General features: G+C 39.0%; 1 protein-coding gene across 1 annotated transcript in view; it reads right to left on the reverse strand.

The window, feature by feature from the left end:
- Positions 1–394: 394 nt before the first annotated feature.
- Positions 395–25,937, reverse strand: part of PRCC (proline rich mitotic checkpoint control factor) — a 33,981-nt gene continuing 8,438 nt past the window's right edge. Inside the window, 6 exon segments of the mRNA XM_027870883.1 lie at positions 395–891; positions 2,362–2,427; positions 4,413–4,556; positions 6,008–6,103; positions 10,703–11,287; positions 19,691–19,738. Of these exon segments, the coding sequence (XP_027726684.1) occupies positions 805–891; positions 2,362–2,427; positions 4,413–4,556; positions 6,008–6,103; positions 10,703–11,287; positions 19,691–19,738 (1,026 nt within the window). The 3' untranslated portion in view covers positions 395–804.

The raw sequence follows: 25,937 nt of genomic DNA on the forward strand, positions 1-25,937 counted from the left end.
AAGGTCATTTGATCCAACCCCCTGCCTCCCAAGCAGTTTTTCAAATTTGCCCCAAACTAAAAACCATTGATGCTCATTTTAATCATCAGAGAGCCCAACATCTCACTTACTCCCAGGATTCGAACCCTTAAAGGTCAGGTCCTTAAACCTCACAGGTTGCAGGGTTTGGAATGGCAAGCAGGAAGCTATGCTCCATGACCCCTCCTTGAATCTTCTCTCAGCCACCAAAAATTCCCCTTAGGTGGCAGGGTCAAAAGAGAAGCAATAAGGAGGCAACCCAGGAAGTTATCACAGAGTACTTTACAAATTAGGGGCAAAGAACAACAAATAAAGAGGTGTGGTTCAGAGAAAGGAAACCACACCAGAAGAGGAAGGGTGCAGGGTAAGCAGATTCTGTCAGGATGGATGTTTTATTTCAACAGACATCTTTGTTTTTGTTTAAAAAACAAAAACAAAAACAAACAAACAAAAAAAAAAACCAAAATCCAGAATTCAACCAGTCATTTCACCCTGTTTGGGAGCCAAGTTCCCAACCTAGAATTCAACAGTTGTCTCTGGAAGGGTCACTCTGGAGTCTTTGTTGGCCCCAAGAGATATGGAAGCTGCATTTTCTAAGTTTTATTAAGAAAATGAAATCCAATGTGTTCCTTCTCAAGGAGGTGATGGCTGGGGCCCTAGGGAAAAAGGTCCTGGACTTGGAGCTGCTGGGGCTCCCAAAGGTGTTAGCTGGGAAGGGCAAGGCCAGGCCACCTGGTACTAGGTAAAAGGGAAGATGGGATCCTTGAGGAAGTCAGTTCCAGAGGCCTAGAATCCATATTTGGCTTGGGTCTGCCGACGGCTGAGCTTGTTCTCTGACCAGGTGTTCTTCAGCTCCAACTCTCGCTCCTTAGCCTAAAGAGTCAGGGAGAAAATTTTAGGAAAAGATTTAGTGTACTAAAAGTTTTTCCTATTGCCCCTGGGAGATACCTGATCCCAAAATTTCCCATTGTGATAACAATCCAAAGCCCAGATCTCTACATACCCAAGTAGATGGGAAAGTCATACCATGTTTTTGGGTGGGGGTGTTGAAATGATTTACTGGGGGGGGGGGGGGGTACGTAAACTTTAAAATGCTATCTAAATGTGAATTATGATTAATCATAACAACGTTGAGTAGCTATTTACTTTTCTCACTTGTCCCCTGGCTCAACTGCTCCCTGCTTCCTTCTAGAAAGGAATAGCATCACTACCCCATCTAAGAAGACCCTTCCCCCCCAGCCCCCCACCAAAAAAAAAAAAAGCCTCTTACTTTTCCTGGAAGCAAGTGACAGAATTTTGTTTTTGTTTTAAGAGATAGGATTCTCAGTCAGCCAAAAATTATGTGGTCACTGAAATTCTGTAATAGCTTATTTTACCTAATGGTTATAGTGATAAGACTAGAGACAAGGATTACACCAAAAGATCACTGAATTGGAGAAAGTGAAAATGCCACAAGAAAAATTAAAAATATTTGCTATGGATAATTTACTTGAGGAGATCATATCTAACATCTCTGCCTCCCCTACAGTGCCTAGCATAAAGCCTGATATGCTAATAAAGAGCCTAGTGTAATATTAATGACTGACGTTTACAAAATGCATTCAAGGTTTGCAAAGCACTTTATGTACATTTTACCTCATTTGTGATCTCAAGTTAAAAGAGAGTTGGAGGAGTTAGGAGCGTTCAAATCCAAAGTCTAACCGCATTCTGGACAAGTTATTTAGCCTTAATATGCCTCAATTTTTTTTTTTATAAAACTGAAAAATACTTATACTACCCTTTAAGGGATGTTTTCAGGAAAACTGATGTGTAAATGAGCTACTCTTAGGTATTCAAATGTTCAAGAGTTGCTATAAAGTCACATTCAAAACAAAAACAAAGACATCCCAAAACCATAGAGAAATTTAATGTTACTTGCTTTATCAGATTTATCTCTGCTGTTGCTTTACTCTCCTCCTGAGGTGACTAGAGTGTTAATCATATAAGCATAATTCATTTTTTATGCACTAGATACGCTTCTGAAAATTTGGATAGAAACTGAATTTTGGGAAATCAATTATGAGGAGGGGTCAATTAGTTTAAGAAATCCTATGAGGCAACCTTTTAGAAAATGGCTTACTTAAAATAAGGCACACACATATATAATATTTCTTCTGGAGGTTACAAATGGGGTGACAATCCCAAAGGAGACTATCGCCACCTAGTGGCACAGCTGGGAATTAGTCCAGTGAGTAAGGATGGCCACCTTTCAGGCAACTCCCCTCCTCAGAACTGGCTCTCAGGCTTCAAATAGTGCCCCAAGCTATAGTGAGTGGGGAGGCTGAAGTCCTTGCCCTGGCTCACCTGGTGAATCAAATATGTGATTTGGTGTTTTCGCCTCTGCTGGCCTGTTGGCTGCTCACCTTTCTTCTGTAAGGGAAAGAAAGAAATTGTTAGTCTGGAAAGGCAGACCTGTTCAAAAGTTCCCTGATATTCAGGGATGGTGGCAAGAACAAGAAAAAATTCAGAATAGACATTTGAGAAATTACTTGGTTGTAGCTCTTGGGAAGAAAATCAGCTGAAAACCCAGGCCTAAAGCTGTTTTATTTAAAAAAAAATAAGGAAATTAGACCACACGGCAGAAGGTTCAGGCTCACTAAGCACACTTGCTGGAGATGTCCAGATTTCTCGCAGACAGACAGTGGCCTCTTTAGTAGTGGGGGGGGGGAGTTCTTTCTGGTTACTAATGAAGCTTCATGTAACAATAACAAAATCAGATTTAGCAATAAATTCACTGAGGGCAGGAACTGCTGGCTATTTCTTTTGGATACTGTAAACAATAATGTCCTTTATATATATGAATGATGCTACTGACCTACCATCAGTGGATGTGCCTTTCTGTTTCATTTTCAGTAAATGATGGTGGATTTATACTGCTCTAACTACACCCTCTTGCTTAATATGACCTGGGGCATTCAGATGCAAAACAAATGGCTAAGGCTAAAGTGAACATCTGTGCCTTCCCTGTTATTTCCAGTTTATCCTGTGTACATAGCTTGCTTATCCATACTTGTTTGCATGTTGTCCCCTCCATTAGATTGTGAGATCCTTGAAAGCAGAGACGGTCTTCTGCCTTTCTTTGTAATCCTAGAACCTGGGACACAGTAGGTACTTAATAAATGTTTACTGAACAACTGTGCCCATGGAACAGAATCAACACAAACTAGAGGGAAACAACATTTTTATGGCCTTGATCTCATCACTGCTGGGCTAATGCAGGGCTTCCAATATTTTTCCCTTTCCATGTTAGATCATAAATGTCTAAATCTGATGCTGCATATTGTGGGGTACAGGAATCATTCCTACTCCCACTGATGAAAATTGGCACAGACATGGCTATGTTGATGGAAAGAAGGCAAGGACAACCCAAACCTTGCTCCAAAAATGGAGCAGAGAGGAAGAAAAGGACAGTAGAAAAGGCAAATGTATATAGAACTCAGCAACTTAACTACTGTGACCACATCTAAAGTGAGCTCTGCATTAGATTCTAACTCAACAGGGTAGAAAGAAGGATTTGAGTGTGGGCTGAGGGATATTTGGGGAGGAATGGAAACTCTATAACATCTTCCTACAGCCAGGACCTAGGTTGGGAAATACTGCTCTCCTATCAACAACAGATTGCATTTGAATATGAGTTCAAATATTTAATACGCACTATCATTATTATAGTTCTTTTCACAGTTCTTTCTATAGTACTAAAGGTAAATAGTTGCCTAATAAAAGTTCTGTGAAAACAACAAGGGAACACCTGGGAAAAGGAAACATTTCTGAAACGGTTTCCAACATGCCAAAGACATCAAAGAAAGAGGGAAACCATCCATACGCACCCATATGTACAAAAAAAAGTTCATTTTGTAGTAGCAAAGAATCAGAAACTATGGGAGTGTCCATAAATTGGGGAAGGGCTAAACAAATTGTGGTATATGAATGTAATGGAATAGTACTGTGCTATATGAAGTTATGAAAAGGATGATTTTGGAGAAACCTGGGACAATTTAAATAAACTGATGCATAGTGAAATAAGCAGAGTAAGAACAATTTATACAACAATATAAAGAAAAACAACTTTGAAGAACTTAAAAACTCTGATCAATGTGATTACCAGTTAAGATCTTTTCCTGAATACCCACCATGAAGCATGCTACCCACCTCTGACAGAAAGGTGATCAACTCAAACAAGATGTAGAATGAGACACATTTTTGGACTTGGCCAATGTACTCTAATTAACAATGCATACTTGTTACACATGGGTTTGCTTTTCCTTTTTTTTTTTCCCCATGGGAGTTAGAGGGAAGGAGAAGACTAGCTGTTTCCAACAGCTATTAAAGCTACCCACCAGCCCCTCTCATTCTACCTTGCTGAATGACTTCATGGTTTTTTCTTCTGTCAAGGACTTGGTCATCCACTGCTGGGCCCCACTAAGCTGGTCATCCCCTTTGATCTCCACAAAGTTAATCTCTTCCCTTCCTCGGTTCCTCTTGCCCTGAAGCCTCTTGAACTAGGAAAGAATATAAATCAGAAATGTCACAAGTAGTCTGTAAAGGAGAGCGAGACAAAGGGTGGGATGCAGGATAATTTGGACCACTTGGATTCTCAGTGAGTTTTACCCTAAATGGCACCTCCATATAATATCAATTTCATCTGAAGTGCTACCTACTTCAGGAAGTCCTCCTAGATCCAGTGCAAGGATAGCTGAGAGTTAGATGCAAATATGTGAAAGTCTGCACAGGGTTAATTACATCCAATTTATATTTAATCTAAACACACTTGACAGAACATTTTCAGGATTTCTCCAATGAAGATTGTTTCTCCACAATTTTGTCTAGTTTTTTTCTTACTCGCTTAGTCTTACTAAGCCAGGTTACCACACATAAAAAGTATACAGGAGAAAAAGAAGAGATACTGAAGTTGATTAAGGGTTATGAGAGAAGACCTTTGCAAAAGAGACTAGGCAACTAGCTGTGTGACCCTGGGCAAGTCACTTAACCTCAATTGCCTTTAAAAAAAAAAAAGAGAGAGAGAGACTAGGCAAAGGATCTCAGGAAACTTAACTATGGTTCTAATAACTGCTATTTGTTGCTGGAAAAATACTTGTTATATACATAAACACAAGTTACCCATTTGGGGCACGAAGGCAGACAAACAGCCTAAATTACCAAAAACCTCAGCTGGATCCAAATATAGTCTAATCACCAATGAGGCCACTAAGATAATCTCTGCCTGCTTTTGAGAAGGGAATTATTTGGATATAATCATAACCATAACAAATATAATCATGATGGTAACATTGGAAAGGGTGAGCACATAATTCAATGGAGTAAATAGAGGAACTTTAGATTTAAAAAGATAAAAGGGAGAGAAGAGAATTTTAAAAGAACTTCTACGCAAAGAAGCAACTTTAGTTTCCACAGTCCCAGAAATTTCACAACTATGCCCAGAGGGTCATAATTTCCTTGTTTGAGAAACCTTGTACTAAGCAGCACAGGATGGACTCTGTGCCTTAACCCAAGTAATAGTTTGGCAAAGTGCTTACCGATTCATGGTCGCTAATGGATATTTTTTTTTTTTTAGCTATAGTAGCTTGTGAATGTCCACTATAAAAGCATAGAGGGGCCTGTCATATGTATTAGTGGAGAGAGAATAAATATCAATAAATTGATGGGTCTTTTTAATGAAAGTATGAAATGGCAGGACTATGAAGGCCTCCATGCCAAATACCCCAGATATGGACTTGAAGACCACAAGGTATGGGTTCTTAGCTTCCTTCACATGAATTAAGGAAGGCTTCCTGAAGGGAGCAGCACTTCAAATGGCCTAAAAAACAGCTTGGGAGAAGATGCTTCGGTGAAACAAATTGGCTAAGAAACGCAAATCTTTCTTAGCATCTGTTTTCTGAGCCCAGGGATGAGTCCTTGAGTCAAAATTAATCAAAGTAGTAGGTTAACTTACCGCTTCATCATCAATGAAAGAGGCATCTGGGGTAATCTCCTGGGGGGGAGCTAAGGCTGGATCAGTCTCGGGGTAGTAGCCACTACTGTAATAATCCTAAAGCCAGAATAAATGCAATTTAATTCAAACATTTATTAAGCACATAATATGTGAAAGGCACTGTACCAAGCATTTGGATACAAAGATGAAATAAGATATCAACCTTTACCTTCACAAAGAGCTTACAATCTAATTGAGTGAGAGGGAGAGATAAAACATATACAAATAACTACAATGCAAGGCAGAAAGTGATACATGGGAAGGAGAGACTGCAACAAAGTACTATGGGAAAGTCAAAGACAGAAAAGGTGTGTACAAAGGGAGGGTGTACAAGGCTTTTCAAGGGGAAGAGAGAAAATATAAAGGCAGTAAATACCAACATCTTGCAAACAACTTGTTTTATAACAAATTCACTATATTCTTTTAGATCTCTATACAAAGGAACCAATAAATTTTAAGGATAGGGAATTAAAGACTAGATTATCTTGTTCTTAACCACATTTTCATAGGATGTCAAGCTGATAGGAACTCAAAGGTTATCCAGACCAGTGATGTCAAACTCAAATAGAAAAAGGGGGTGAGGAGGATGACTAAACTATATATAAGGATCCCTGCTGGCCACAAATTGATTCAGAAAACCACATATTAACATTATTTATGTTTTATTGCATTTTTGGCTTTACTCACTGTTGTAGGCTGTGTGTCTGACACCTGATACAGCCAACCTCATCATTTTACAAGTGAAGAAACAGAGTTATAGCATGGTCAAGTGTTTTATTCAATGTCACACAGATAGTAACAGAGCAAGGATTTGAAGAGAGGTCTTCTAAATCCAAATCCAGGGCTTTTCCCACTATACTATGCTCACATTCCTTTCAGAAGTACTCATTAACACTAAGCTCCTGAGAAATATACCTTTAGCAAAATGTTATCAGATAAATATCAAGGCTTTTTAGAACTGGAAGGGACTTTAGAGGCTATCTAGTTCAACCCATGCCCAGAAATTAATCCCTACTATGCAACACCTGACAAGTGATCACCTAGCCTCTACTGGAAGACATCCAAAAAGAACAGGGAACTCACTACCTCCTGAGGTAGCCCATTCTACTTACTGAAAGTTGTAAAGTTAACAAGTGTTTCTTTACATTAAACCTAAATCTGCCTCTTTATAACTTCCATCCATTGTTCTTAGTTCTGTCCTCTGAATCCAAACCAAAGCATTTTAATCCCTCTTCTACATGGCAGCCCTTCAAATACTTGAAAACAGCTATCATGTTCTCCCTGAGCCTTCTCTTCTTCAAACTTGTAAACAATGGTAGTTCCTTTAAGTGATTCTCACATGCAATGAACTCCATCTGTTGCCCTCCCTAAATATTTTCTGACTTTCAACATCCTTCTTAAATTGTAGCCCCTAGAAATGAACTATAGTTGTGGCCTGACCAGGTAGAGTACAGTGGGACTATATATCCCCTCCCTAGTCCTGGACGCTATGCCTTTACTAACATAACCCCAGATCACATCTGCTTTTCTGGTTGCCATAGCATGCTGTCCAACTCATATTGAGTCTGAAACTCATTAAAACCCCCAGATCTTTTTTCATGACAAACTGTTAACTATGTTTTTGATATCTAGTATTTATGAAGTTAATTCTTGAACTCAAATAGAAGACTTTACATTCATCCCTACTGAATGTCATCTTGTTTAATTCAGCCAAAATTTCTAGCTTATCTTTTCGGATCCTGTCATCCAGGGCATTACCTATACCAGTGCTGTGTCATCTGAAAATCTGGTAAGCATAACATCTCCCTTCTGTATTTGCATCCCTAGTACCTAGCACAGTGACCATGACATAGTAGATATTTACTACATGCTTACTGACTGATTAATCTATGCTTTTATGCAATTCTGACACAAATGTTAACAGCACAGGCCAAAGATCCCTAGGATCTTCCACTGGAGAAGACCATCTGCCAAGTTGACATGAAATCATTGAGGACTAGTCTTTTGAGTGTAGCCTTCAATAAATTCCATATCTACCGAATTATACTTTTATTTGGCTTCTACCTCTTCATCTTTTACATAAGAATAGCACAAGCTTTGTTAGAAATCTAAGTTACTCTACCTATAGCATTCTCCATTTAGTAACTGTCAAAAAAAAGAACTAAGGCTAGTCCAACATGACCTATCCTTGGTGAAGTCACAGTGGCTTTTGTAATTATTTCTTTTTCTAGATGTATTCTACACATATCTTTAATAATTCATTCCTGAATTTTACAAGGAACTGAAGTTAAGTTCACTGGCCCAGAATTAGCAGACTAAATCTTCCTTTTTCTTAAATTGGGACACTTGCCTTTCTCCAGACCTGCAGTAGCTTTCCTGTTCTCATTACCTTTCAAATATTACTGAGAGTAGTTCAACAGTCACAATAGGACTTAGGTCTTTCCTGGCCCTCTATATTACTGTTTCCTCAGTTCTGTTCCTTATGAGATGACTCACTAGACTGAAGAAGTCAAAGATCAAGAGTTGGAAAACATGCCCAGAGAACCTTTCACTCTAACAAGCACAGAGTAATCCAATACTCATCCTTTTTCTTCTCTCTGTGTTGTCTTGGGACAAGAGAATGATAGAAGAGGGTGCCTCAGACATAAAGCAAACCAATATTTACAAGACAAACCAATACTCCGGTTGTTCAGAATTGATAAGTCAAGAATCTATGACTTAGGCATGAAAATTCCTTCCACTACCACAAATCAAAACCAGTCTGTATTTTAGCAGATTAGTCTTGCAGTTGCCTGAGGTTTGGAGAGATTTAATGACTTGCCTATGACTAACCAGCTATTAACAGTTTTTGTTGTTCAGTCATTTCAGTCCTCTCCAACTCTTTAGGATTCCATTTGGGGTTTTCTTAGAGATACTGGAGTGGCTTGCCATTTCCTTCTCCAGCTTGTTTTACAGATAAAGAAACTGAGGCAAACAGGGTTAAGTGACTTGCCCAAAGTTGCGCAGTTAGTGTCTGAGGCTGGACTTAAGCTCAAGATGAATCCTCTTGACTCCAGGCCCTATACTCTATCCACTGTATCATATAGCTACCCTACTAAGCATTACAAATACAATTTGAATTCTGGCCCAGCCATATGGCCACTCTCACAAGTCAAAGAGTTGGGTAATTCAGTGGTTCCCCCTTCCACAAATGCATAACAGATTGGAGATATCCTACAAAAAAGAAAAGAGAAAGGAACTTTTCTGGCCTGGCCAAGCTGGACAGTCACGGTCCTCATAAGGGGCTCTCTCCTGCCCCTGAAGCTTCTTAACTCCTACTCCATTCCTCATCTATATGTTTCCTGGACAAATGGTCCATTTTAAACCAAGAGTTGAATAGAAAATGAGGCTCAGTAATGTAGAAATGCACATCATTATAAGCAAATTTTAAAAAGTGAAAATAAAGATATATACAAGAGACAAAATTGGTAGGTGATTCTTCACTTTACAAAAGCATCTACAATATAGTGACTTTTAATAGCAAGCTTCCCTAGTACATTTAAAAAAAAAAATCCATTAATGAAAGGCTGTTGGCATAATAAAGAGCCCACCTCTAAACCAAGGATATTTGGATTTAAGTCCCACCTCCAACACCTACTGGCAGCTCTCTATGGGAGTTTCCTCACTTGTAAGTCACCTATACCAATAAACCACATGCCTGGGTTCCTATCCCTATTCTAAAGACACATTTTGAATACAAAATTCTACTTCATGACAATTCCCCTATACATAGAGTCTCTTCCTATTAGTATGTAAGCTCCTTGAGGGCAGGGACTATCTTAACTTTTTTGGAATACCCAACCCTTTACACAGTTTGGCATAACCCTCTATTACTTTGGACTTAACTTTTTGCTAAAGAGATAAAAATATTTTCATACCTATAATCTCATTTTTCTTAACATTCTTGGAAAAAGAGTGAATGGTATGACTATTGTACTCATCACGTTATATGCTGCACCCAAGGTTTAAAAATTAAAAGTTTAACTGAAATGGAAATATCTTTTCAAAACTTTGGTATATCTTGAAAAATAATTCCTGATTTCCCCCAACAGAGCATTACTCTTCTCAGAAACCATCCAGAAACCAAGCACAATTAACATAGGCCATTCCTAAATCTCAGCATACCATGCTGCCTGCCTTCCTCTCCAACCTCACTTTTATGCACTAACTTCCCATTGTCCCCAGAAAGGCTGACTTCCACTCCTGTACGATGTCTGGAGTTCTGCCTATTTACCTTTATTTGTCCACATTTTAGAAGTGAATCTGTCTCCGTTACTTGTCTGGGAACTATAAAAAAGCAAGGAATCTATCTTTGTCTGGCTCTAGAGCTAACCCAAGGTGTTAGTATTGAGCTTTGCTTCTAAAGTACTGGAAATGCTCAATACATGATACTTACTACTTATGAGACTTTAAGACATGGAGCAAATTTTAGCCAATGTTACTCCAAATGTTTTTTGTTACACTTATTATGGTCTGATAAATACAGTAAAACATTTCAAAAAGGTTTAATTTAGCCAAAGTAACACAATACATCAAAGCAGGAACTTGAATACAGCCTCTTATCTCTAACATTCTACATAACTGTCTCAGGTGAATTCCTTTACACTTTTCACCTACCTGATAGTAAATGCCAGTGGCATTAGTGTCACCATATGTAGAGAACTGGTTGTAGGGCTGACTGCTGTAGTCCTCCCCAGGCTTAGGCACCCAGGGAGCCCCACTTGAGCCAGCCACCATCTTGAATTCAAGGGGAGCATTGGCTGCATCGTTCTGAAAGGTGGGATCTGGCTCTGTGCCTGGGGGTGGCTCGTCAGAAGCAGCAGCGACAGGGTAAGGGTATGGCTCAGCTCCAGGAGGCTCAGCCTTGTCCGGCAGGGAGAAGAAGTTCTCAGGGGCTACTTCCTCATCACTGTCATCTTCCTCTTGTGTGATCTGCTTCGTCACCTGTAGGGCAGCACTCTTGGCAGCTGCTTTGATGGCTGAGGGCGATGGGGTAGTAGTGGTGGCACCCACAACTGGGGAAGAGGAAGAAGTGGAAGCAGATTTGGTCTTGGAGGCTGGTTTGGAGAGCTTGGTGTCAGCAGAGCCATCAGTGGGTTTTCGGGAGAAAGCGTAGGGCAGGAGCAATCGGTTAGTCTCTTTTGTGGTCAGGTTTTTGGGTTGGGGAAGCAAAGCTGATAAACCTGTCCCTTCACCAGATCCCTAGCAAGCCAGGAGAGAAACAGGACAAGTGAGACTTTGTATTCTCAGTTCATAATTACTATTATCAACAATAAAAAGTCCAACGTTAAGCAACCTCATTTTTTGTTGTTCCAACAACAGTGTGTCCCAACCCTGCTTCTTCCAACTATCAAGTTTTTCTACGAGATTTTGGCACATTCTATAAACAGGGCTGATTTTCCCTCTTTACTCACCTCAACCATATCCCTGTTCCCTTTTTTTCTGATCCAGCTCCATACTCCCCTCCCAAAGAAGACTTTCTAGACTAATATTCCTGTGCCTGAATTACAAGCCCCTTAATCCCTCATCCAGCCAAGACTAGAAGAATGAAATGGTAGATGAGATGACAAGGGGTAATCAGCTTTCTTATATGTATACTAGGAATGCATTTCTTTTCTTTCCTTTCCATTAACTTGAGAACACCCTTTTTTTCCCTAAAGAAGTTTCCTTAAGTAAGGGGCTCAACGTAAGAGACGTTTAATACGTGTTGAAAGCAAAAATAATTTTTTTTCAAACTCAGCTGTGTGCTTAGAAGCTTATAAACAGCTTGGTTATATTAAGCAAGTAAGCAATTAACTTGTCAGTTTGCAACTACACCATTCCAGCCTGTCTTCCATTATCCATGGAAATCTCTTGTAATCTACTTCCTGAGTGTTCTGCCTGGCCCAAGACCTAAAGGTCCTGAGGTCAGAAAGGGAATTGGAAAATAAGGTCACTGACTTCTTCCCTCTCTTCCATCTCCTCATAGCTAAAAGAAATGCCCCACCAAGTGGTGATTAACCACTCCCACATCATCCATGAGTTCATTCTAGTACTACTCACAGAAATTCCTCCTCAAATGATGTTCAGATTAATTTCTTTTTTTTATTCATTTCTTTTGATTTATCAATAATCACTTCCACATGCATTTAAGTTTAAAATTTTTCTCCCCCTTCCTCCCTACCACCCTCCCCGAGATGGCACACAATCTGATATAGGCTATACATTTACATTCATATTAAACATATTTTCACACTAGTGATGTTGTAAGTAAAAATTAAAATGAATAGGAGGAACCATCAGAAAGAGGAAACAAAACCCAACAGAAGAGAAAAAAAATAGCAATTCAACTTCCATAGTTCTTTCTTTGGATGTGGATAGCATTTTCCATCATGAGGCCTCTGGAGATGTCTTAGATCCTTGTATTGCTGGGAAGGGTTAAGTTTATCAACATTAGCCATCACACAAAGTGGCTGTTATTGTGTACAATGTTCTCTTGGATTTGCTCACTTCATTCAGCATCAGACCACACAAGTCTTTCCAGGTTTTTCTGAAGTCATGCCTGTTCATCATTTCTTATAGCACAACAGTATTCCACCACATTCACATACCACAACTTATTCAGTCATTCCCCAATTGATGGGCATCCTCTCAATTTCCAATTCTTTGCCACAGATTAATTTATAAACCATGTTACTAAGAGTAATCTCTCCAGAAGCCCCAACTATTAGTATTCAACATAATCTGCCAAGCCATTTATTAAGCACCTATTATTTCAAGGTACTACGCTAAATGCTGGAAATAAGACAAAATAAAAAACAGTCCCTGACCCCACATAAATTATACTCTACTAGTAGAGGGATTTCACAATATTTATACAGCTAAATAAATATAAGATAATTTGAAAAGGGAAAGAACACTTCACCAAGGAGTTACCAACCCAAGTCGAACCTTAAAGGAAGGTAAGGATTGTAAAAGGTGGAGATGAGGAGGGAATACACTCCAGAAATGTGAGACAGCCCATGCAAAGGCACATAGGTGAGAACTGGAATGCAGACTTCAGGAAACTGCAAGTTATCTGGCTGAAACACAGAGTATAGGAAGGAGAAATATAAAGTAAGTTTGGAAAGATAGGCTGGAATTCTTTGTGGTAGCAAAAAAGTACCAATCAAGTGGGGTGCCCATATATTGGGAAATGCTGAAAAAATTGTAGTATATGATTATGGATGAAATATGAATAGTATATGAATGTGGTACCTGAGTAACACTGCACCATAAAAAAGTGATAGAAAATATGGCAAGTCTTTTATGAACTGATAGAAAGCAAAGTGAACCAAAAGAAAATTATGAATAATGACCACAATAACAAATGAAAGAGTAGACTAAAAGACAACAGAGTTGGATTAAATGCAACTCAGTCGAGAGGTTACTGCTGACTTCCTTACCCTGGACTAACGTCTGTTGAGACTTTGACAGCTTGACTGCCCAGTTTTCCTCAATTTGGAACAGAGGATTGAGGTTGGAAAGTGAGCCTACTGGTTCTCTAGACTTCAAGGATTTATTACTGAAGTCCATACTCATGACAGTTCTTTGGCCATTTTTATCAACAGTAGTTGTTATCATTAGAGGTCACTCCATCTTACACCAGGCAGCAGCCAGTGGCCCTCACCAGATCCTTCTATAAAATCTACCAGCTACCCAAAGGAACACTCTTGCAAGGAATTTCACTTCCTTATTTCTGAAGTTAATGTGCTGTGGCATGCCAAACTGTACTTGGGGTTTGGGAATTCTTGGGATCAGGTGTCACTACAGGCTGCAGTTCACATTTTCCCTGTCATTATTTGCCAATAAACATCCTAAATCAACCAATAAAATAAAATGTACAAAAGGCAGCTGATGATGTGGGACTAGAGCCCATGACAGATTCTGGAACTGGATATATAAAATGAGGAGGAGTCTATACAGAGATGATAATTTAACCCATGGGAGTTGATGAGGCCAACAAGTGAGAGAGTTAAAGAGAGAAAAGAAATTCGAGGACAGAGCCTCTAGATACACCCAAAACAGGGTTCAATATTATAAGTACTGCTCTATATTGATTATCCTCCACTTTAGCAAAGGAGAAAGATATATTCTCATCTCTTCTTTGAGGCTCATCAGCATTCAGTTCTGACTTTTGTGGTGGTGGTTCTTCCCATCTTCCACTGTTGTAGTATCTGTATATTGTTTACCTGATTCTGATTATCTCACTTTGTGTTAGTTCATCACTTCTATATTTCCTTCATATTCAATGTTTCTTATAATGTGGCATCTGTAATTGGATTAATCTAAGCCTGTTTATCACATGCACATACCAAAATTTGTTTAGCCATTCCCCCAGTGAATGGGCAACTATTTTGTTTCCAGTTCTTTGTTATTACAAAAAGTGCTATTATAAATATATTAGTTTGGGATCTTTCTATCTTTGATCTTGGTATATATAGCCACTTGAGTCACTTTCCTAGCATAATTACAACTTGTTTTCCAGAAAGGTTAGACCAATTTAGAGCTCTATCAACAGTGTATTTGTATGTCTGTCCTTCCACAGTCCTTTGAACATATTCCCACCTTTTTTTTTAACCTTTGCAAATTTGCTGGAGAAGAGTTGCCTTGATTTATATTTCTCTTATTTTTACTGATCTGAAACAAATTTTTCATATGGTTAAAAGTCTGAAATTATTTTCGTTTATATTCTTTAACCACCTATCCACTGGGGACCCACGTGTATACACACACACACACACACACACACACACACACACACACACACACACTTGTGTTAGATCCCTATACATTTCTTGAATATCAGACTTTTTTTTTCTTTTTTTGTGAGGCAATTGGGGTTAAGTGACTTGCCCAGGGTCACACAGCTAGTAAGTGTCAAGTGTTTGGTCTGAGGCCATAGTTGAACTCAGGTCCTCCTGACTCCAAGGCTGGAGCTCTATCCACTGCACCACCTAGCTGCCCCATATCAGACTTTTATTAGAGATATTTGATAGTGAAGGACTTTAAATGCCAAACTGAGGAATCTATATTTTATCTTTTTGTTTGTTTGTTTGTTTTTTTGGTGAGGCAATGGGGTGAAGTGATTTGCCCAGTGTCACACAGCTAGTAAGTGTCAAGCGTCTGAGGCCAGATTTGAACTCAGGTCCTCTCTAACCCAGGGCTGGTGCTCCATTCACTGCGCCATCTAGATGCCCCCTATAGTTTATCTTAAAGGCAATAAATAAGAAGCCAATGATGATTCTTGAGAAGAAGTATGACCTTTGCTAGAGAAATTTTTTTTTAAGCAAATATTTATGGAGCGTGAGTTTTCTTCCAAAGAAGAAAACGGCTTCGGTATACAAAAATATTTCTAGGGGCAGCTAGGTGGCACGGTGGATAGAGCTCTGGCCTTGGAGTCAGGAGGACCTGAGTTCAGACCTCAGACCAAACACTTGACACTTACTAGCTGTGGGACCCTGGGCAAGTCATTTAACCCCAATTGCCTTTAAAAATACATATATATATATTTCTAGCAGTTCTTTTTTGTGGTGGCAAGGAAATGGGAACTAAAGGGGTGACCATCAACTGAGGAACAGCCAAATAAACTGTGGTATGTGAATGTAATGGAATACTCTTGTGCCTTAAGAAATGACAAAAGATATACTTTCAGACAAATAGGGAGATCTGTAAAATCTGGACATCAGTTTATACAATAACCACATTGTAAAAAAAAAAACCAACAACAACAAGTATGAAAGACTTAAGAACTCTGAGTAATGGAACGACCAACCATGATTACAGTGGAATAGTGATAATGTATGCCATCTACCTTCTGAAAGTAAAGTGATGAATTCAAGATGGAGAATGAGACATATATTTTTGGACATTACCAGTATGAGGATATGTTTCAATTGACTATGAATGAATATATGCATATTTAATACAAAGGTTTTGTCTTTTTTTGCAAGGTAGAGGGAAGCATCCCTAGATACTGTGTTACCAACGTGAAAAAAAAGAATCATTAAAACATTTTTAAAATGCACAGAAGAGAACAGAAGGAAGGTCAGTAAAAAACACAGATAAGTAGAACAGCTCTAAAAATAACATGTTGTATATCTGGAGGAATAAGCAAGCTGTATGTAGTACATATTCACAGTTGCTTCTGCAATTCTATTTTTCTTTTGTATTTTGTACATAGAAATAATCATCTTATTTGACATTTGCTAAGTTCAGGATTTTAAAATTAAATTTAATTTATATTTTTTAAACTGGAATGAGCAATAAATTGTCCTTCCCCACCCTCAACTTCTCACCTTAAATCTAGGCTTCTCCTCCACAAAAATATGACTATTTCACATTTGACTTACTAAGAACTCCTCCTGCCTAGTTGTCTAAAAATCCAACAGTTCATACAAGGTTTAAGGTTTACAAAACACTTTTCTCATGACAACCCTCTAAAGCAGGCAGTGTTAAGGGATGACCCTGCTCTCCTTTTCGCACAGACAATTAATAAATAAGGTTCACTGAAATAAAGCGATTTGCCCATGGTCACACACATAGTACATTTCAGAGCTCTAATTTGAACCTAGGTCTGCTAGTTCTGAATCCACTGTTCTTTCCACTATGTCAAACTGCTTTTGATAGGAGAATAGATTCAATCTGAAATTTCCCGGAGAGCATCATACACAGAAAAGCACTTTAAGAAAATAAGAAAGATTTATGTATGATGATGGTGAGAGTTTCAGAGGAAATGAAGTAGTTTCAATACTACTGCCTAGATCATGAGTCCACACCTATTTTGGAGCACACTGCCAGGCACATAGCAAGGGTTTAATAAATGCTTACTGACTGATTGAACTAATTACTTTTATTTCCTCAAAATGTTATGATCAATAAGGGAGGGGTTAAGAATGCTCATTGCTAAGGGCAGGTAGGTGGCACAGTGGATAGAGCACCGGCCCTAGATTCAGGAGGACCCGAGTTCAAATCCGAGCTCAGACACATAACACTTACTAGCTATGTGACCCTAGGCAAGTCACTTAACCCTACTGCCTAACCAAAAACAAAACAGAACCAAAAAAAAAAAAAATGCTCATTGCTGGAGCTGCTAGGTGGTGCAGTGGATGGAGCACTGGCCCTGGAGTCAGGAGGACTCGAGTTCAAATATGGTCTCAGACACATAACACTCACTAGCTGTGTGACTCTGGGCAAGTCACTTAATCCCGATTGCCTCAGCAAAAAACAAAAACAAAAACTAACAGGCATGCTCACTGCTGACCACAGAGAAGAGAAAGAAAAATTCTTGGGCGTCAGGAGTGGGCCTTTCCACCTCATGGGTGAGAAACATGTCAAGAGATAGAGAACTTAGAAATCTGTCAGATGATGCTAAAACAGATCAGTAGATTGTGATTGGTTTGGGCTCCTTATGAAGGCTTCTTTCCTTGTTTACATTCTCCTCATAGTTATTTTCACCCCCTCAACAACTGCATTTGCTCACACAGGCTGGGTGGGCAAAAATTACAGTTTTGGATCCTATAAAAACTATTAATTCGTCTGGCAAAAGGATTCTTTTCACAGTAACCTGCCTCAGGGATCAGAGCTTCAGGATATAAAGCCTGGCAGGCTATAGACACCCCCATTTCCCTGTCCTGCACAGCTAAACATCAGAAATCTGAAAGAAATAGCAACCTTTAAAAGGGCACCCGAGGACTCTGAGACTACAAGCCCAAAGTTCTGTACCAGAACAACCAGAGGTGGGGGCGGGGGAGAGAAGATATTTTAAGCAAAGTACAATAGAAATGTATTATGATATGGATGTTATACACTTTATAGAGCTATGCCAACATTGCCCATGGAGCTCTGAAACCACTCCTAGTTCTGCTGAGGTCAGTTCAACACCCTAGGTCTCCCCTTCTTCAGTTTGAGATTCCTTATCTATGAGCAACAAATAGCACAAGCTGATTCCTACCTGTTTCCAAGAGCTCAATCCACCCTACATATAGAAAAATTCATTCTGCCAAAAGATGAAAACACTTAAACAGGATGAATATTTCCCCATCCTCCCTAAAGCCTTGAGATCAGGAATTCAATTAGTTGAGCAGAGCCCTTGCCATTTAGGAGTCTGTGGAACATCATCATAAAAAAAGCCATTATCGAAATATCTAATAATGCTAATCATCATACAAAGAGAACTACAGTCAACTCCTTATTATGCACACTCTGAAAGACAATAGTAGAATGACTAATCCAAAATTAATTTCTATTTGGTATGTTCTTATACTTACATTTGAATAATATCAGCAACTGAGATTCATGTAGTGTTTTATAGATAAAGTGCTTCACAGTTATTTTCACTTCATCTCTTTGGGGTAGGAGTAGAAATAGCATTATTTTCATTTCACATATGGAAACTGAGGCTGAGAAGTTAAGTGACTTGCCTACAGTATCACAGATAGTAAGCCACAGAACTAGAACCTGAGCCCAGATCTTCCAACTCCATTAAAAACACAGGTACATACCTCATGAGACAATACTTCATACCAAATAATGAAGTCCCATAATGAAGACTTAACTCCAGAAGAACTAAAAAGCTGTTCAACTTTCCAGTCCCCGAACACTTTTGGCTTAATTCCTTCCCACTCGACCACTCCATACTTGTTCTCAACAGCATCATCTCTCAGAAGCACACCAAACCTTCTGTAAACCAGTTGTCTGGCTCACACCTTCCTTTAATGGCATGTATGACTGAGCACATTTCGACTTAAAAGGTTTTTTACTAGGTAGTAAGAGACACACTGCTGGTATCAACAAATATTGAGCACAGTAGATGATTTAGATAAACATTTGCAACTAAAGTTTGGAGGATAGGAATCAAGAATCAATTGACAACAGACTTCCCAAGAAGACTATACAGAGTTTTCTGTTTCTCTTTTCCGCTTTCTTATCCCCCAGTCTCGGTTTTTATCTAGGCTAAATTATTATGTGACTTTAGCTGACCCACCTCTCCCAATAGGAACTAATTAATTTATTAAACAGAAAGGTTAGACTAAGTAAGTCCTTATTATAAGATCCTTTTCAATTCTAATACTCTTCTATGCCTCTAATTAGATTTTCTGTTCTATAGTAAGCTTATAGGGGAAAACAAATTCACTTTTTATCATTCTTCAACTTACTAATCTTCAAGAACACAAAGCAAATATGTTTATTTTATAGGGCAAAAGGACAGAGAAAGACTAGATAATTCAAAACCACTGACAATCACTTCTATCTCTTCTTTCCATAAAATCTTTGGACCTGAGCTAATAAAAGTACAAGAATAGATTTCTTTGAGTTTTTTCTCCTCACTCTACCTGCATTCATCCTTTGGCAGATGTGATAAGGAATTGGGAAAGTGCCAAATCCAAGGAATAATACAGAAGAGGAAGGGCAGTAGCAGGAGACCTAAATAATCCATACAAAATAATTAGCCCTGCCCCAAACTGAGAATTACCTGGAGCCTACTTTGGAAACTGCCAGAACATGTGAAATGTCTAGAATCTGGACTTACAAGATAGAACACAAAGTGAGGAAGAACACTAAAATAATTTCATATTGATCAATTACCTGAAGAACAGTTTTCTTCTTTGTAGGTTCATCTTCCTCTGAATCTGACTGAGGAAAAAGGAAACAGAATTAAGTTCCAGTTACTGGACCAACAGGGGAGATGCTTACATAAGGAAAAAAAAACACAACTCATAGAAGAGTCCTCCTCCCTGCCCTGCCCCACCCCCACCACAATCCCTTTGCCTGTGAACAAGAGACAGAAGGGCCTTCTTTCCTATGAAAGGAGTTAAAATTCAATTCAACAAACATTTACTAGGCACCTATTTCATATGGAAACTCTGTCAGGCACTGGGAATACAAAAATGAATCTTTTTCACTCAATCAGTTCAATTAATATTAATTAAGTACCTATATGGAAAGTGCTAGACACTACAGAGACAATGAAAAAAAGACAGTTCCTGACTTGAAGGAGCTTATATTCTACTTGGGGGAGTAATAAGTACACAAATAAGAAAAAATATAAGATAAAGTATGATAGGGAATAAGGAGAGATCCAAAGTTCTCTAGGAAAATCTGAAAGATAAGAATATTTGGGGGGGGGGGGAGAATCAGCAAAAACTTTGGAAAGAAATGGCATCTAACCTGAGCCTGGAAAGAGAAGAGTTTAACAGATAAACACAAGAAAAGAATGTATCCAGGGATTGGGGAGGTGGGGGGAACGAAAGCAGAAGGGATTTTAAGACTGGGAAGAAGCTAACAGCCCAACTGGGTTGGAACATAAAAGAGTTCACATAGGGGAATACTACGAAATAAGACTGGAAAAATAAACTGAAGAAAAATTAAAGCAGACCTTAAATGCCAAGCTAAGAAATACGTAATTTTATATTATCAGTACCAGGGAGACATTGAGTTTTTTGAGCAGAGAAATGATATAGTCATCTGTGCTTTAGGAAGATTTGGCAGGCAGTAAAGTCAGTTGGTCAATAACCATTTATTAAAAGCCTACTATGTGCTAAGCATTATGCTGAGAATACAAAGAACAGCAAAAGATACTCTGCTCTCAAAGAGCTTACAGTCTAGGGGGAAACAACATCCAAACATCTATGTACAAACAAGATATAGAAGACGAAAAGAGAGCTAATCAACATAGAGAAGACACTAGATAAAGGACTGATAAAGACTTCTTATAGAAGGTGGGTGGTTAGATGGGACTTGAAGGAGCCCAGAGAAATCAGTAGGCAGAGATGAGGAAGGAGAGAATTCTAGGCATAAGAGAAAGCCAGTGAAAATATTTGGAGTTGGGTGATAGAGGGTCTTGTGCAGGTAACAGCAAAGAAGTTGATGTTACTATATGGAAGAATACTAAGATGGGGTGGAAGACTGAAGAGGTACGAGGGTGCCAGGTTGTGAAGGGCTTTGAATGTCAGAGGATTTTATATCTCATCCTGGAGTAAGAGGGAGACACTGGAGTTTACCAAATTGAAGGGGAAGAAGGGATATATGAAGGTAATGTGGACAAACCTATGCTTTGGGAAGACAATTTAATAGCTATGGGGAGAACAGAGTGAGTGGGGAGGCAGGGAGACCAACCAGCAAGCTACTGCAATAGTCCAGGCAAGAAGTGATGAGGGCCCGCACCAAGGTGGTGGCTGCACCAGAGGACAAAAAGGGGTATATACTAGAGATGTTCCAAAGGTAAAATCAATAGGATCTGGCAACAGATTGGCTATGAGGGGTGAGAAAGAGTGAGGAGTCAAGGATGACATCTAGGTTGAGAGCCAGGCAACTGGAAGGCTGGTGGTCCCCTTGACAGTTAGAAAGAAAGGAGCGGGCGAGGGGGGGGGGTAGCAAGTGTAGTTTTGGACATGTGTTTAAGATGCCCAACAAGCAGTTGAAGATGTGATACTGAAGGATAGGAGAGAGGTTAGGGATGAATACGTGGATTAGAAAATCATCAGTGGGGAGATAATTGAATCTATGGGAGCTGATAACATCAAGTGGGAGTTGACCTTGATGAAGACCCACCAAAGGAGAACTGAAGAGCCTTCAGACAGGCAGGAGGAGAACCAAGATGGAGTAATGTCACAGAAACCTAGAGATAATAAGAGTACCAAGGAGAAGAATGTGGCTGACAGTGTCAAAGGGTACAGAGAGGCACAAGAAGGATGAGGATTGAGAAAAGTTCATTAGATTTAGTAACGAGAGATTACTGGCTACTTTGGAGAGAGCTAAGTAAAAGATGGATTAGAAAGAAGAGACCAGAGCAGGGGTTCTTTTTTTTGGGGGGGGGGCGGTTTGGGCAATGGGGGTTAACTGACTTGCCCAGGGTCATACAGTTAGTAAGTGTTATGTGTCTGATGGCAGATTTGAACTCAGGTCCTCCTGAATCCAGGGCCAGTGTTCTATCCACTGCGCCACCTAGCTGCCCCTAGAGCAGGGGTTCTTAAGAAACTTGGGGTTTGTGAACTTTTAAAATATTATAACCATATTTCAATATGATTGGTTTCTTTGTAATTCTATGTATTTTATTTTATATATTTAAAAACATTTTGAGAAGGGGTCCATAGACTCCACCAGACTGCCAAAAGGGTAAAATGACACAAAAGAGGTAAGAAAATCCCTGAACTTAAGGCTAGAACCAGGGAGATCTGTTATAAGGCTATTACATAGTAAAAGTAAGAAATGATGATGGTCTGAAATAGGGTGTTGGCAACATGAAGAGAGGAAATGTGATAGTAGAATCAAAAGGACTTTAATAACTAAATAGATGAAAGGAATACGAAAGAGAGAAGAGTCAGATACCTCATAGGTTTCTGAGTTTGAGTGACAGGGAAGATGATGATTATCACCAACAAACATAGTGAAGTTGGAGAGGTGATAGTAAGTTCAGTTCTCCCCTAGTAGGGGAATATCCAGATAGAGATATTTAGCAGACAGTTGGAGATAATGTATTGAAGCTCAGTGAAGAGACTAGGGATAGATATACCAACTTTGGAATAATCTGCACAGAAATAATGACTGAACCTATGGGAACAGATAAGCTCACCAAAAGAAATAGTAAAGTACAGAGGAAGAGAAAAGGGCCAAGAAGAACCTAGTCCACACCCACATTTAGGAGTGAGAGGCTGAGGAGTGGGCTAACAGGGAAGAAAATAAAATGGGAGAATAAAGTATCCAGGAAGCAATAGCCAATGGTGCCAAATGCACAACCTTTGTTGGGAACTTTATCCCAGTAACCTTTGTTGTTGTTCGTCCTTGGTTTCTGAAGAAGACCGATGACATCAGGAAGGTGATGTCTTGACTTGCAAGTGCATTGAATTTAAGTAAGGCAGAGCTATGCAGTCATCAGCCTCAATCCCTCCTCCAGATTCACTGGGGTCCAGTGGCAAGACATAAATCAAGACGAATGGAGATTTCCCACCCCTCCCACTAAACTTAATACTTGCTAGAAGTCTTCTTATTGTTTAACCACTATTCATTCTTCTACATCCTCTCATCTGGTCCCTGATAGAGATGAACAGCTAATCTCTAGCCTAGCTCCAATAAATCTGCCCCCCCAGAAAGATCAATGGGAACTGGCCCACAACCTCACAAGCAACTGAAACCACTTACAAAGAAAGAATATATACAACCACAAAGCAGGAGGAATCCATAGGGATAAGTGGTATGTTAACTACTTTCCTATAAGGTATTAAAGGTCAAAGTCATTGGAGAAATCTATTTCCCCTCCAGATTTGATCCATAGCCTCAGTAACAAAGAGATGTTAAAGATTCCCAGAGGGCCTAGAGAAAAGCAAGTTTAAAGATTTAGATAAGCCACAATCCCTCTGCCTAAAAAAGATGTGGCTCTACCACAATACAGAGATCTTTAGGAAAACTTCCTATTATTTATGCACATATGCATTCTTGGCCCCCACCCCTTTGCTTGGATGGCAGGGATTATGTCTCAGGTTAGTATTTCCTCACAACAGTAATCAGTACACAGTGGGTACTCAACAAATGCCAGCAACTGACTGTATAAAGTGACCAACAACTGAAATCTGCTTTGCTGAGCTAACCACATTCTCAACCAGTCCCAGCTCTTTAGTTAACAAACACCTTTTCATATTCTCAAGTTTTCCTTTTTACCAGACTAAGAGAAGCTACTTTCTTTTGGAATGCTTCATAGGCAAGAAATCAAACCTCAGATCCTCAATCTTTTTGTACGTTTTCTCTCTCTGACCCATTCTAACTGGTTTCTGGCTACCCTCATTGTTCTGTCATTCTGTTTAATTGTAGTCTTTCTTTTTTGTCGGGGGCGGGGAACAAAGTAAAAAGTGCACAGCAGAGAATAAAAGAAAACCAACAAGGAAGCAAAGAAAACCTGGGCAGCTCTGAAAAGAGTAGTATTTATTACATACGTTTTCTTGAAACAGAAATTTATTGTTTTATATTGAATCCTCTTGTGTTCTGCTGTGTACGTGGCAATTTTTTTTCTTCTCTCGTTTTGTATTTAAGTTTAAAATAAATTTTAAAATTTACCAAAAAAAAAACAAACCAAAAAAAAAAAACACAACAAAACACCATATCTGACAAGTGGTCATCCGGCCTGTTTTAAGACTTCTAGTGATGAATGACCTACTACCTCCCAGGTTGCCCATACATACTCACTTCTGAATAGCTTTAATTATTAGGAAGTTTTTCATCAGATCAAGATAAAATTTGTCTCTTCCAACTTTTATCCTTTGCTCCTAGTTCTGCCCCCCAGGACCAAGCAGAATACACCTAATTTAATCCTCCTTCTGTGACAACTCTTCAAAGTTTTTGAAGACTGCTATCCTACACCCTTAAGTCTTCTTTTCTCCAAGCTAAACAACCTCAGTACCTTCAAAGATTTTCATATGGGATAAACAAGAGATCTTCAGAATTCTGATGGCTCTGCTCAGGAAATTCTGCAGCTTATGGTTTAACCAACTGCTAGACACTAAACTCTCTTAATGCAGCTTACAACGGCATTGGCTTTCCTGGCCTCTATATCACAATGCTTCATAGGATTCTTGATGTCTACTAAAATTCCTAGATTATAAGATTATAGGTTGAAAGTTGGAAGGGACCTTAGACACTATCTAGAACAATTCCATCATTTTAAAGATGAGGAATCTGAGGCTCAGAAAGGCTGACTTGTCTAAGGGTACATAAATAGTTAAGTGCAAAATGCAGGAAGATGCAGGATTTGAACTCACATCTACAAATTCCAAAGCTATGGAGTGCTCCATAATGAACCATCTAGCCATGCCTACCTCATCTTGTACTTATGATGCTGATTTTTTGAACCCAAATGACTTTATCCTTATTAAATTCCATCTTATTAGATTCAGCCCAAGGGTCTAACCTATCAAGATCTTTGCTATCATCTAACCTTTGAGTTCTCTCTCCTGGCTTTATAACATCTTCAAATTTGATAGGCATGCCAATAATTCTTTTATAAAAAGGACTTTATAAAAATCTATTGTATTTTGTATTTAGGAGGAACACTCCTAGAGTCCTTCATAATAGCAAACCTTCTCTGAATGTCTTATTCTAATCTACTAAATTCCATTATTAGAAATATAGTGGAGGTCAACTGTTTCCTAAAACATAATACCACATAATAAAATCATAGCTCCTAAAGTATGTATTTGCCTTTCACTCAGCACCAGTTAAAAGGTCACAAGCAAATCTGAGAAAAATCTGAGGATCTATTTAACTCAATTTACATACAGCTTTAAGGCTTACAAAGTACTTTCCTCACAACCATTCTATGCAGTAGGCCATGCAAGTATTGTTATTTTTATTTACAGATGAGGAAACTGAGGATCAAAAAGGTTAAGTCCAGGGTCACAAGGCTTAATTAAGTGGTCAAGGTTAGATTTTGAATCAGTCTTCCTTATCTCTTACAGAAAACAAAGCAATGACTGACAATGGGAAGGGACCATGTGCAAGGCTAGGTACGGCAGACAGGGCACCAACCTGGAGTCTGGAAGACCAGAATTCAAATTTGACCTCAAGATACTTCTAAGCTGGGCAAGTCACTTAATCCTATTTGTCTTAGTTTCCTCATCTGTAAAATGAGCTGGAGAAGGAAATAAAACCCCAAAATGGGGTCATGAAGAGTCACACTGTCTGAAATTACTAAACAACAATGGGATACCTCAGAGGTAAAGAAAAATCTAGTACCTCTGTCACTGTTATTGGCAACAGTTGCTTCTCTTCCTGTCCCTCCACCTTCCCCCAAGATCAACTGCCCTTTAAAAAAAAAAAAGAAGAAATGAAATGCTCTCTGAGCATT

The sequence above is a fragment of the Vombatus ursinus genome, unplaced genomic scaffold, assembly GCF_900497805.2.
Source record: "Vombatus ursinus unplaced genomic scaffold, bare-nosed wombat genome assembly UNPS02014798.1, whole genome shotgun sequence".
Classification (NCBI taxonomy): domain Eukaryota; kingdom Metazoa; phylum Chordata; class Mammalia; order Diprotodontia; family Vombatidae; genus Vombatus; species Vombatus ursinus.